General features: G+C 42.1%; 1 protein-coding gene across 10 annotated transcripts in view; it reads right to left on the reverse strand.

Annotated features, from left to right (window-relative positions):
* Positions 1-13,619, reverse strand: part of LOC126404293 (gastrula zinc finger protein XlCGF57.1-like) — a 99,591-nt gene that overhangs the window by 57,438 nt on the left and 28,534 nt on the right. For 2 of the 10 annotated variants that reach the window (XM_050067431.1, XM_050067433.1), the window contains exon 2: positions 5,544-5,678. The exons of the other annotated variants lie outside the window; for them this stretch is intronic. In XM_050067431.1, the coding sequence (XP_049923388.1) occupies positions 5,544-5,678 (135 nt within the window). The remainder of the gene's footprint in view (positions 1-5,543; positions 5,679-13,619) is intronic. 10 annotated transcript variants of the gene reach the window in all.

Raw genomic sequence — 13,619 nt, forward strand, 5'->3', positions numbered from 1 at the left:
ATGCTGTTCGTACATCAACTCAAGTACTACTGCAGTACAAATTTGTGGTTCTTTTACTTCACTCGAGAATTTCTAAAAAGTGTATGAGAGTGAGGCAGAGCCGATTAGGACTGGGTATCGCCACTGATTTCCTGAATCAATTCGATTTCGATTCAAGGGGTCTCGATCCAATATCGATTTGACTGGAGATCTTTCAGTTACAAGACCAGTCCCTCCAGGATCTCGCGACAGAAAATCCTTGAATTTGCGTCTAATTTTGTCAAAAATTGTGATAAAATCAGGAGAAAAGGAAAAAAAAACATTTTCTTTAACTACTGCCTCCAAAAAATAAGTCATGTAATCACTTGCTATAATAATCATACTGAATATTACAAAAACAGCTGCAAATGTTTCAGTTCTCTTGTTTAGTTTTATTTAATTAGTTTCAAAACATGGACTCCGACAATGTTGCAAAACAATTCTGAGAATATTGTAGCCCTCAAACTAGACAGTGTGACTGTAAAACAACATGTAAGTTACATCTTCTGCAAACATAACATTTCAATAAATTCAACACATATTGTCTGCATTTAAACAGTGCAAATTCTTATGTCCATACAGAGAGTTTCTCCATACTGCAATGCTATTAGCGCATTTGATGATGCGTCTGATGACGTTTCAAATGACGTCGCATTTGCGACGATTTCTGGTCAGCCGTAAAATGTGGAAAAAATGTGGAAAAACTGTAGGACTTTTGAAAATTTGCAATATTGCGGACTTTTGTTTAATTTGCGTTAATTATTGCAATCACAAGATGGCACTTTTCTGGAGGGACTCCAATACCAATTTTTGCTAGTATGTGAAAGAGATTCTCAGAGAACTAATCGTGTAACATTTATAAGGAATTATTTTTTTAAAAAGAAGAAATTCACAACAGGAATAAAAGTGAGTATTTCATAATTAAATGTTGTTTCTGGAGAAGCAACAGTAATATTAAAACAGCAACTTATTATCTCACTGGAAGATGAGTCATTGCCTGCAGGTCACACGACCACCGTTAAGTTTTAAGATACAAGACAAACTGAGCTAAACCCTTTGACATCAACAGTTGTTGTTTCAGCTTATTAGTAACAACTTGTTATTAGATGGAAGGCGCTCTGTGCTTGTTTAAAACATATTATTGGTGGTGGTGTTTGAGAGCCTGCAGACAGAAAAATCAGAAAATTCAAAATCCACTCACAAAGGGCCACAAATGCACCAGGTTAGTTAGGCTTACTCAGGCAGTCAAATAATTCATTTTCCAGGCCAGTAGCTCCGTTCAGAAGGTTTATTTTCAGCTTTCAACAGCAAACAACATGTTCAAAAACCATGCTGCCTCTCTGCTTTGTTCTGCTGGTAAAAAAAATCATTTCCCCTTCCCGGTGCATGACCTGCCTCTAACACCTGGCTACCTATATCCCCTACTGTCTGGTGCCCCTAGTGTTTACCCACAAAAATAAACAAATAAAAATAAAACAACATAAAACAAAAATAATAATAAACTAATCAAACTTATGACATAGCTCCTACACTCTGGCCCCTAATTGTGTGAAACATGGACACAATTACAGAAACAAATTTCAATGGAGCTATGAATAAACTGATTCTCAGTAGTGTGACTGGATCTTGTCTTCTTTGATGCTTCTGGGAAGAAAGAAAGGTCCAGTCAGAGTTCTAGTCTGTTGCCTCCAGTAGCAAACAGACCTTTGTGACAGGCCTTTCCAGTGTGCTGTGCTTTGTTTGGAGACGTACAGTGCACACTAAGCCTTTAGCGTCATCCAAGAGCTTCTGGGAGCTGTAGTGTCTGCAATGATAACAATGTCTCCAGGAGTGAGGCTTCTTCTTGCTTTGGACCATTTTTGTCTCTCTTGCATCACAGTTAGATATTCAGAGATCTACCACTTCCAAAAGAGGTCAGCTATATACTGAACTTGCCTCCATCTCCTTCTGATGTATAGATCCTTTTGTTCCAAAAGTCCATGTGGTAACACTGGTTTTCCCTTTAAGAGAAGGATGTGATTAGGTGTTAAAGGCTCCAAGTCATCTTTCTCATCAGAAATTTAGTGATGGGCCTGCTGTTCAGAATAGCTTCCACCTCACAGAGGACAGTTTGCAGCTCTTCATCATCAAGTGTTGGCAGAGAACAGAAGCGAGCGCTCTCCTCACTGAGCAAATCAGGCGCTCCCAGAAGCCACTATGATGTGATGCTGGTGGAGGATTAAAGTTCCATGTCACTCCATCTTTTACAAGGGCACCTGGATCCTGTTGTGGCTCAAGTCAGCCAGAGCTTCCTTCATTTCTCTGTTGGCTACAACAAAATTTGTGCCATTGTCTGATCTAATACTTGACACTTGTCCCCTTCTACAGATGAATCTTCGTATGGCATTTATACATGAATCTGTATCTAGAGTGTATGCTACCTCAAGATGTACAGCTCTGCTGGTCACGCAGGTGAATATGTCTTTTGACATTGATGGGACCAAAGTAGTCTACCCCCACGTTGGTAAATGGTGCTTCATCAGGTAAGATAAGTTTGCCATCTTTTGTTCGACAACCTTTCCCCTATGGCGTCTGCATGTGACACACTTGGATATTGTCGCTGTCGGGCACAAACCTCCTATGTCCAAAACTGTTGCTTTTCAGGAAATGAAAAAAACAAACAAACAAACAAAAAAAACGTGGTTTTGTAACAACTGGACATAACGTCATCAAACTCGGTATTGTGTCTGTATTATGCTCACGTGGAGTTAGGAGGTTTGTGACCAACGAAAGTGGAGATAGAGGTTTGTGCCGTCACTGATTATGACGGCCGCATCGGCTCCAGTAGCTCATTGCATTACGTTATCATCAACTTACAGGTTACAGAGTTTATTGTAACTATTTGTGCGCTGTTTTTCCTGTTTAATACATTTGGCCAAAATCTCTTATAAAAGATAAGTGCTATTAACAGGTAAATGATGGACTAAACTGCACTTCAACCTACCGTTTTTCACCAGTACTTCTTCTCCACTTCAGCGTCTCAGGCCTCAAAATAAATCATTATCCTTGACAGCGTTTGTGTAAATTAAACATTGTATGTATTTAAAAAGTTATTTATTTAGTCTAACATTGCAAACATGAACATTAATACTCAGTGTGTGTGTTAAACTGATTATAACATTGGTAAAACATTGGTAAATTATCATACACAAATGAATACATTATAAACGAGATTCAAATAGATTTATATTTTAAATTATGACGTGTGTGTGTGTGCGTGTGCGTGTGCGTGTGTGTGCGTGTGTAAGTAACTTGCTGGATAATGAACATCATGAACAGCTAATAAAACAAGGTCAAGGGTCAGAGCTGCTCAGTGGCCAGCAGCAGTAGACTTTGGTTGGGTTGCAGCTGCCTAATGTGAACGTACAGCCTGTGAAGCAGGGCTCATATGAGTGCAGAGACAATGCAAGAAAATAAATCCGTCTTCACAGAGCATTTTGATCAGATAAATAACAATAACAATAACAATAACAATATAATAACAATAAAACATGTGGATACCACTTTCATTAAAGGATAACTTCGGTATTTTTCAACCTGGGCCCTATTTCCCCATGTGTATGTCTGCGTATGATTCATAGGTACAACTCGTCAGTTCAGTATTGAGGGAGGCGGATGCAACCGGCAGCCGCGAAATGAGCTTAAACGGTAGATATGGGGGCAAATGCGTCTCGTATAAGTTTGCGCATTAAAAGTGCTTTTTTTTACCACTGACCGGTTCAGATCGCCAGTGTTATCTCTGTAAATAGCATACTAAGCGTTTCCCTTACCTCTGGGCTGTGACATCATCTCACGAGAGCTTTGCTTGTAGCCGGAAGAAAACAGAGGAGCCATGCTGAGCCGCTCAGAGTGGCGCTTGTTGTCCCGGAGTACAGTTGAGAGTTTTACTGCATCGATTGAAAACAATTGTTTGTGTTTGTGCTTATCCGAATTACAAGAACAGGATGTCGTGCAACACCCCGTACAGCTTTCACAGGCTGCCTTTGTCGGACGGCGAGATGCTGAAGTTGTGGCTAGTTGTGCTACAAATGGATGCTAACACTCCTGTCCAGACACTGCGCCTTGCAGACCATCGGGTCTGCAGTGCTCACTTCTCCCAAGATGACTACTGCCAGCCGAAGAAGAGAAGACATCCAATCCTGAAACACCTCTTCCTCAAGAAAACGGCTGCCCCACGAGTAGAGAGAGCTACAGACACAGTGGAGGTAATGTTATATAAACAATGTTCGATTATTTAGAGAAAGTGAAGGGTAAGGGAAATGCTTAGTATGCTATTTACAGAGATAGTACTGGCGATCTGAACCGGTCAGTGGCGAGAAAAAAAACACTTTAATGCACAAACTTATACGGGACGCATTTGCCCGCGTTACTGTTTTACTGTTTTAGCCTTCCTCAATACTGAACCAATTTTAAAACGAGTTGTACCTATGAATTATATGCACACATACACATGGGGAAATAGGGCCCAGGTTGAAAAATACCTAGGTTATCCTTTAATGACAGTGGGTATGGAGTGACTGTAGAGTGACAGGATCCTGTCTCACTGCGGCTTCGCTAACTGGGTAGAGAACAAGTGCCAAGTTGCTGCCTTGAAGGAGCAGCAGGCGTCACACTGGTCCTTCTTTGGATGGTAAAGACCCAGGTTCTGCTGCTTAAATAACGGTCTCAGCATCTTCTCCTCAGCAGCACGATGGTACTCTTCATGCAGGTCAGCCATGGACTGAAAGACAGGCTCCAGGTACTGTTTGGATGTGGATGACCTACAATAGTGGGAGGGCACCTAAGGGAGATCCTTTAGAAAACTCCTGATGAACTCATGAGCCTCTCTGTGCCGCGATGCTGTTGTGTTGTGTTGTGTTCTCTGTTGTGTCTGTGTCTTGCACCCAGTTCAGAGCAGACCATGTCCCTATTCCCAGAGTTGCCAAAAACATGCCCCTGCACGCTCTTAATCTCTGCCCATTCACTCGTAAAAAGAAAACAAAAGTAGATGACCTTCTTGAATGTTCAGACCCTCTTCTCCTCTGTACTGGGATGACATCTACAAGACCACTCACATCCATTCTTTTCTCTTCCCAGTTCATGTTCTCCCAAAATCTTTTAAAAATCATCTCCCTGTCTGCCTCCTCAATGTTCCTGCAGTGATGCTTGGTGGACCTGACACACGCAGCAGACATGCATCGTGGTCCCATTCCCCAGGGGTCCTTGGTGACTTCTCCCTTCTTGTTTCTCCCAACGTACAGCTGTCCTATCATTCTTCTTCTTTTTGCCTCATTCTTCCTCCAATTACCTTTCCCTTTGCGCGTTCATCCTCCAACTGCGTCATGCTCAGCCTCATCTGAATCTTAAAAAATGCAACAACAAAAATTACAGTTTGTGACCAACTGTGACTGCTGCTGTGATATGTGCTCATCTATCCACTCTACACATTAACATTCATACATTGTAATACAACTCATATCATACACACATTATTCACTCTAAGTTACCTGCATCCACACCATCCTCATCATCTCCGCTCTCTTGTGCCGTCTCCTCATCCTCTCTCTCTGAGCTGCCATCATGTCTCCCTGGTTCTGGTTGTTCCTCTCCATCGCTCTCTCCATCTGTGCTGTCACTGTTCTCTAAATACAACAAGAAAAAACGTGTGAGTGTGTGTTTGATCCATTGTGAAATGTGCTAATCTATCCACTCTACACAATACCATTAATACATTGTAATACATTTCTGCATAACTCATGTCATACAATAACATTACTAATTTACCTGCGTCCACATCATAATCCTCATCTTTGCTGTCTCATCCTCTCTCTCTGAGCTGCTCCCTGGTTCTGCCTCTATGTCACTCTCTCCTTCTGTGCTGTCACTGTCTATCACTGGCCTTAACTTTTTCACCTCCTCATAGGACACCTTCACCATCTCGCACATTTCCCTCAGGGACACACACACACGCACGCACACGCATGCACATGCACACACAAAACAAATGAGTATAACTGAAAAGCCATGAGATAGGAGCGCTTCTGGAAACTCGTAGGTTCAGAGCAAATCTTGAAAAAATGAAGAAGAAAAAAAAAACGAGGCATTCATCTTCAGAAAAATAGATGAAATACCTTATTCCATGGCAAGTTCTACCAGCAGAACATGATTAAAAACTATTACTTCACAGGTTTTGGCGTCCAGCCGTCAGACCGGTGTACTCTGATTACTGAATGCTTTCACCTGCTAACTGACTCACCTTCTGTGTAGATGTTTGTTTCCTGAGGAAGGCTGGACGCCGAAATGCGTTCAAGTAACACTTCTGATTATGTTCTGCCTGTAAAACTTGGCATGGAATAAGTGTGCCTTGTTTTTGTTTTTTTGTCTTTTTAATAAGTATAACTTTCAATGAAGTATCGATCTAAAGTTAGCTAGTGAGAGACAGGCTGTGAATAACATTACTCTGGTAATTTCTTATCACATCGCTAGCTAGCTCAACACTTCTTCACAATGTTAAAATTGATCAATCAGGTACACTGCATACTTTTAACTGAATTTACAACCACCCAAGCCTTATATGAAAACACTTTGAGCTATTTACCTCAGTGAAATCCAACAATCTCCGCGACTCCTCTTTGTTTGTCTCCGCTCCTCTTGTTTATGTCCTTCAAAATATGGCGGAAGGGTGGGGGTGGAGTTAGGAGGTTTGGTCGACAGTTTCAGGATCCAATGGCGTTAGGAGGTTTAGTCACAGGCGGCTTTAAATACTTTTCATTGGTTAAATATATGTAAAACCACAGTCAGACATACAGAGTGACCAATAGTACTGATTAATGGAAGAAAATAAAAATCATGATTTTTGGACATGGGAGGTTTGCGCCCAACAGCGACGATATGACTTTCCTTGCAGCAGTGTTGGCATTTGTTATCCAGTATTTTTTCCTGAGATGGCACAGCATGTGATTCCTTCCTCCGTGTCCCAGCTGTTGATGTATGTGGTGCAGAATAAGCATGGAAACATATAGATCCTTGGACAGGATAACAGGGTGTTTAGTTTCCTCCGGCATTGCAGCTCTGCTCAAACGACCACCCACTCTCAGTACTCCATCCTCCCATACTGGATCAAGTTTGTACAGTTGACTGTTCTTCTTGACATTTCTGCCGGCTTTCAATGAGGCAATATCATCCTTGAACCTTTGACCTTGCAAAAAAACGAATAATTGCCAGCTCTACCTTGGCATAATCTTCAGGACACAAACCTTGTCTGCTTTTTCTCCAATGTTGTCCTTTGTTTCTCTGGGTCATTCTCAGTTATGCTGATGGCAACATAGATTTCCTTTCTTTTCTGTGTCAGTTGTTTGAGCAGTTGTTTCAGTCTCAGAAACCAAGCCACAGTTGTTTTCAGCTTCATCCAAGTTGAGAAGTAGTTGATCAAATAATTGATGTGATTCTCTGTGTCTTTTGTGATGAAGTTAACTGACAGGTCTCTCTTGACCTCTGGGTCATCTGAAGAAATCACACTGAAATCCAAGTTAGATTAAGGCCATTCCTCCCCTGGCTTACAGAGAAACTCTGGTCCATGAATCCACCTTTTGCTGGCTAGGAAGTCATCCACTTTCATCCCTCTGGATGCCTCATCAGCTGGATTCTCCTTAGAACCAATATATCTCCACTGTTCAACATCACTTGCTTCTCTTATGACAGCTATTCTATTTGCAACACAGGTGTGGAAGCGCTTGGTTTCATTGCTGATGTATTTGAGGACTGTTGTGCTGTCTGTCCAAAATGTTGATCTCTGCAGTTGAAGTTGCAGCTCTCTCTGTAGCATCCTATCCACACGCACAGCGAGGACAGCTGCTGTGAGTTCCATCCGGGGAATAGTGGTTTGTTATATTGGAGCAACTCTGGCCTTTCCAAAGAGGAATGCAACATGCAGCCTTTTGTCACTGTTCTCCAACCTCAGAAAAGACACCGCACCATATCCCTCCTGACTGGCATCACAAAAGTGGTGCAACTGTGCACTGATGGGTTTTCCAAAATCCTTTGGTTTAAAACAACGATCAACCTTGAACTCCAATATCTTTCCAAGACCTTGTGGCCAGTCAAACCACTGTTGACAGAAGGGCTGTGGAATTTTTTCGTCCCATCCATAACTCCTCTTACACAACTCCTTTAATATTAATTTGGCTGGCAGAGTGAAAGCGGCAAGAAATCCCAAGGGGTCATACAGAGAACTGACAATATACCTCTTCTTGTCTGTGGTCGTTCTTTCACTGCAGTTCTGAACTTGAACTTGTCTGAGTCCACACACCACTGGAATCCAAGTGCGCTCTCCAGTGGAAGCCTGTCCTTGTCCAAATCAAGCTCTTTCACTTCCTTTACCTTGCTTTCCTCTGGAATTGATGTTAAAACCGTGCGGCTGTTGCTCATCCACTTTGAGAGGTTAAATCCTCCTTTGCGACAGAGTTTAGTCAGGTCTTTCACCATCTGTACTACTTCTTCTTCCGAAGACAAGGACTTTAAACAATCATCCACATAGAAATTGCAGTTGATGGTACTGACCACTTCAGGAGAAAAGTGAGGCTGGTTGTCATCTGCCATTTTCCTTAGTGGATAATTGGCGCAGCTCGGTGATGACACAGCTCCAAACAGGTGAACGGTCATGCGATATTCCACTGGCGATTGCTTAGTGTCACCCTGAGGCCACCACAGAAAACGGAGAAAGTTGATGTCTTTGGCTGAGACTCGGACTTGATGGAACATTGCCTGAATATCAGCTGTCACTGCAACTGGCTCCTGTCAGAATCTGATAAGGACGCCAATGAGGGAGTTTGTCAGAATGGGACCTGATAGCAATTGACAATTTAGTGATGTTCCCTTGTACACTGCTCCACAATCAAACACCACTCTCAACTTTCCTTTCCTGGGGTGGTATACACCGTGGTGTGGAATATACCAGACCTTTCCATCATTCTGATTCAGTTCATCTGCTGGAACAATCTCAGCATAGCCTTGGTCGATTACATCACTGAGAAAAGATGTATATTCCTCTTTAAACCTCTCATTTTTTCCAAACTTCCTCTTCAGGCTCATCAAGCGCTGTTCTGCAATACAGCAGTTGTTTGGTAGGATGGAATTTTCATGCCTGAAAGGTAAGTCAAGGGTGTAATGGCCATCTTTCAGCACTGCTGAGCTGTCAGCAATATTCATGAACTTAATGGGCCTCATTCACAAACAGTGCGTACGCACAAATCTGTGCTTAAACTGTGCGTACGATCGTTTGACGCACAAATCCGAGATTCATCAATATTTTCTTACCCGAATTTGTTCTTACTCTGCGAACAAATTTAGAACTGCCTCAGACCATGCGTACGCACAAATGAGGAAGGCCGAACTGACTTAGAAAATGCAAACATACCTTTTAAGTACATGCAGAGTCTATAAAACCACATTCATGAAAAAGAGATTTAATTAACATTTTTTAAAATAATTAATTTACTAATATATTGGCCAAATGGATTAAATTACCATGAAATTGACACACGTTCACCCTCATCATTGTGACAATTAAAATATTAACAATAACATGAACAGAAAAACTATCACTCCATCAGCGTGCAGATGATCTGTAATGCCGACTGCCATATCCTTAAGGCTGTGGCCCGCTGGCCAGGAGGCACCCACGACTCATTTATTTTGCAAAACAGTACAGTGGGAATGCGTTTGGAGGCAGGGGCTGTGAGAAGTGGATGGCTTGTTGGTGAGCATCTTTTGTTCTAGTCTTTTATTTCAATTGTTTTAAGTTAGTATTTTCAGTAAGTCTCTATTCCGTTAATGTTAAAATGTTATATTGTTTGGGTGACCGGGCATATGGCCTTAAAACATGGCTGATGACACCATACGCAAACCCTGAAACCCCTCAAGAGGTGCGCTATAATAACATACATGCCCACACACACGCCATAGAGCGCACTTTTGGCGTGCTTAAGGGCCGTTGGATGTGTTTGGATCAGATTCGGCTGGTTGCAATGACCCATGGCATTCCTGTAAGACCCGGCACCATCGCTTCTAACAAACTGTGAAATTTACTACTTCTCTCCTCGCGTAACCGCTTCCTTCATTCATGAATCAACTCTAGGCAAGCGGTTTCCTTATATGGAGAAATGGGGACGTGGTAGTATGCTGATTGCAGATCGCAGACACGCGCCTGTCAATTTAGAATGATTCTGATTTACTAACATACGCACGGTGGTGAGAACAAAATTGGCCGATACGCACGTGTCATGAATCCGACGGTGATTTTGCGCAAGTACTTACTTTTTGCGGAGAGTAAGAACAATTCTGCGCAGATATTAGTGAATGAGGCCCTTCTCTTGACATTTCAGCCTGTTCCTCTGATGACCTCTCACTGAAATCATGGTTATATTGATTAACCAGCATTTCCTTAATGTTTGCAATGGAAATTCGATTGGTGGTTACAGCAGAACAGCTAGTTTGTTTCCTGCCATCATTTCCACCTCGAAGTGGACCATTAAGAACCCATCCCACTTTGGTTCTCACAGCATAGGGTCCGCCTCCCTGGCTATTAACCAGTTCCCATGGTTCCATCACTTCAGGTGCATTGGTTCCAATGAGCAAGTCTATATCAGAGTCAATTTCATGGAGTTCAATATCCCTCAGATATGGCCATTGATCAACATCTTCCTGCTTGGGAATATTGAGCTTTGTCACAGGCATGCATTTTTGTGTGAAATCTTCAGGCAACTCAATGAAGTTGTTCCTGTCCAGTCCAGACACTGCCAAACCTGATATCACATGACTGTCCACAGTCTTTTCCTGACCCATTGTTCTTGTCAGAATGCGGGTTCTTCGTCTGCTCACATTCAACCTTTGAGCCAGACTATCTGTGCAGAATGTACCAGTACTGCCAGGGTCCAAGAAGGCGTAGGTCTGCAACACCTTGTCACCTTTTAGACACTTTACTTGAACTGGGACAATAGAAAGGATGCTGTCGTCCTCACAACCGGCCCCAATATGGCCACATGTCTGGGGTGCAGCAGTTGCAGTACACACTGTTGATTTACCTGGCTGTTCTGATTGTTCTGCGGATGTTCCTTTATCCTGATGTTCAATATGGAGAATTCCCGGATGCTTTTGGCTGCACACATTACACTCCAGTTGACTCCTACAGTCTCTGCTAATGTGGCCTGTCTGCAAACAGCCAAAGCAGATTCCCTTCTCCTTGATGAAGCTGATCTTATCACGGTGAATTTTCCCTTTAAACTGTGAGCACTTGTCCAATGAGTGACCACTTTTTTTACAGAACACACAGCCTTGATAAGTAGAGGTGGAGGAAGAGCTTTCCTTTTTCTCTGTCCACGCTGACTTAGCTTTTCCCTCTATTTCAGTAACATTGGTGGCAAAACTGCTTCCTTTGTGCCTTTTTGTTTTCTTTATTTGCCTTGGAGTGAAACCTTTAATTGAAGTTACAGGTTGTGTATCATGAATGTTGCCAAACAAGGGATATGATACTATCCTGACTTGTTTTTCAATAAAGCTGACGAGATCTGAAAACAAAGCCCTCTGCCCTCGCCGCTTTTGCAGGTCACAGGCGATATTTCTCCACTTTTCTCGAAGCTTATAGGGCAACTTCAGCACAATGTTTCTCATGTTTGATGGCAAATCCAATTCCTTCATATCCATGATATTTTCTGTTGCACTGCAGCATCCATGAAGAAAGAGAGCAAAGGCTTGTAATGCTTGAACATTTTCACCTTTAATAGGTGTCCAGCTGAAAACTTTGTCCATATAAGCAGAGGTTATCTTTTGTTCATTTCCAAAATGTTCTCGGAGAAGATTTGTCATTTAGTCTTTCATGATATTGACAATGTCATTTTGACTGTTATCCCTCAGCATTGGAGTTTGAGAGTGAACATGGCCCACTGAGCTTCTCTGTACATTGGTATGGGCCCGCATGCTGGACCTCAAATGAGTTTCTTGCACTTGATTTGTCACCTGAGTCCCACTTTTTCACATTTTCTACAAAGTCATTACAGATTGTCATTTGTGTGTGAAACCACTTGTTTTGCCTTTCCACTTCATCCTGGGGTATAGGCAAGCTTAAGAAAGACTCATGCTCCTTCTTTGCTTCATCACAGCATTTGATGAAATTGGACAATTCATATTGCACATCAGTGACATTTTCCTTTGATTCCATAGGCATCCGAAGACTTTCATAAGTTTGCTTGCTTGCTTGCTTGCATTTTAAGTTTCTTGCTGCTTGATACCTTTCTATGTGGTATGCCAGACCCTTTGTAGTGCCTTTGATGTCTCTTTCTTCAGCTGGCAGGGACATGTTACCATCTGGCTTTGCATTAGTAACGTCAGACATTGTGTGTGCTTCCTCTTTAACACACGCGTCAAACTTTGCAGCATAGCCATAAACAATTTATGTGAGCAACATCAAGCTCAGTGCATACTTCTTTCAATGTAGGCTATGCAATACCACATCCACAAAATGTATAGAAACTTAATTGAAACAATATATCACACCACAACCGGAACCTATGCAGGACCAAACAGAAACAATGTATCGCTCAGTCCGCAACCATTTGCGCAGCGGCATCAACAACCACACCGACACATATTACATGACATTTCACACTAATAAGGCCCACAAATAAGCACAGCAACAACAATTCAAATAATCAGCACCAGTCTCATTCATGTCCGACACAACTGACAACGCCAAAAGATAATACTGACAGTCAACTCCAATCGTTGCGCCGCTTTCCAATACAGCTTTACAGTCAATGTTTGTCTCATGCACATACCATCTCTGTGCGATGTTTCTTAATTGTGATGTGCACTCCTTCTGGCTTTGCTGTGCCTTGACATTGCGTGGCTGCAGGTCCTTTGTTTGGCTTGTCAGTGAGGCCTTTCCTTTCCACGCACCTCCAATGTACATTCATTCATGAAATCCAGAAAATCAGTTTTTCCAATAAATAATCGTCCTTTCCTGTTTTCTTGTTCCGAGGTCGGGTTTAATGTAGGGTTGTACCTGGATATTCGTTTCTATGGGTAGGTAATCGTTATGAAAATTTGGTATTTGATATTCCTTTTTTATTTACTTTGGTGCTAAATGTAGTCTTTTTGTTGTTGGTAAATGTAGGTTATCAATAAAAATCAAAACTTTTAAATTGCATTGTTAAAAATGTGAAAATATAGTATCCTACCAACTGAGCTGGTGCACACAGCACGCTTGAGCGCATCCTTCTGAGGCTGTGGATCAATGCCAAGTTTTACCACTTTATCACTATTCCCTCTAACCAATACCTTCGGATGCCATGACAGTAATAGCCATTAATGTCAAAATATCATTTACAGACCGATTTAACAGACGATCACTGCTGCCCGACCCGCAGGTCCATTTGCGGGAACTTCTACAGATCTCTGAGCATCAAACAGCTTCACAGTGTTCACTCAGCTGTGTCAAGGCCAAAACACACCTGTGGTGAACAACAGAAGACCCCCTGCCCCTCCCTTGTTAACCCCTTGCTCACGGTTAATGCACTTAAATCGAGCGC

Source organism: Epinephelus moara, chromosome 17, assembly GCF_006386435.1.
Source record: "Epinephelus moara isolate mb chromosome 17, YSFRI_EMoa_1.0, whole genome shotgun sequence".
Classification (NCBI taxonomy): Eukaryota; Metazoa; Chordata; class Actinopteri; order Perciformes; family Serranidae; genus Epinephelus; species Epinephelus moara.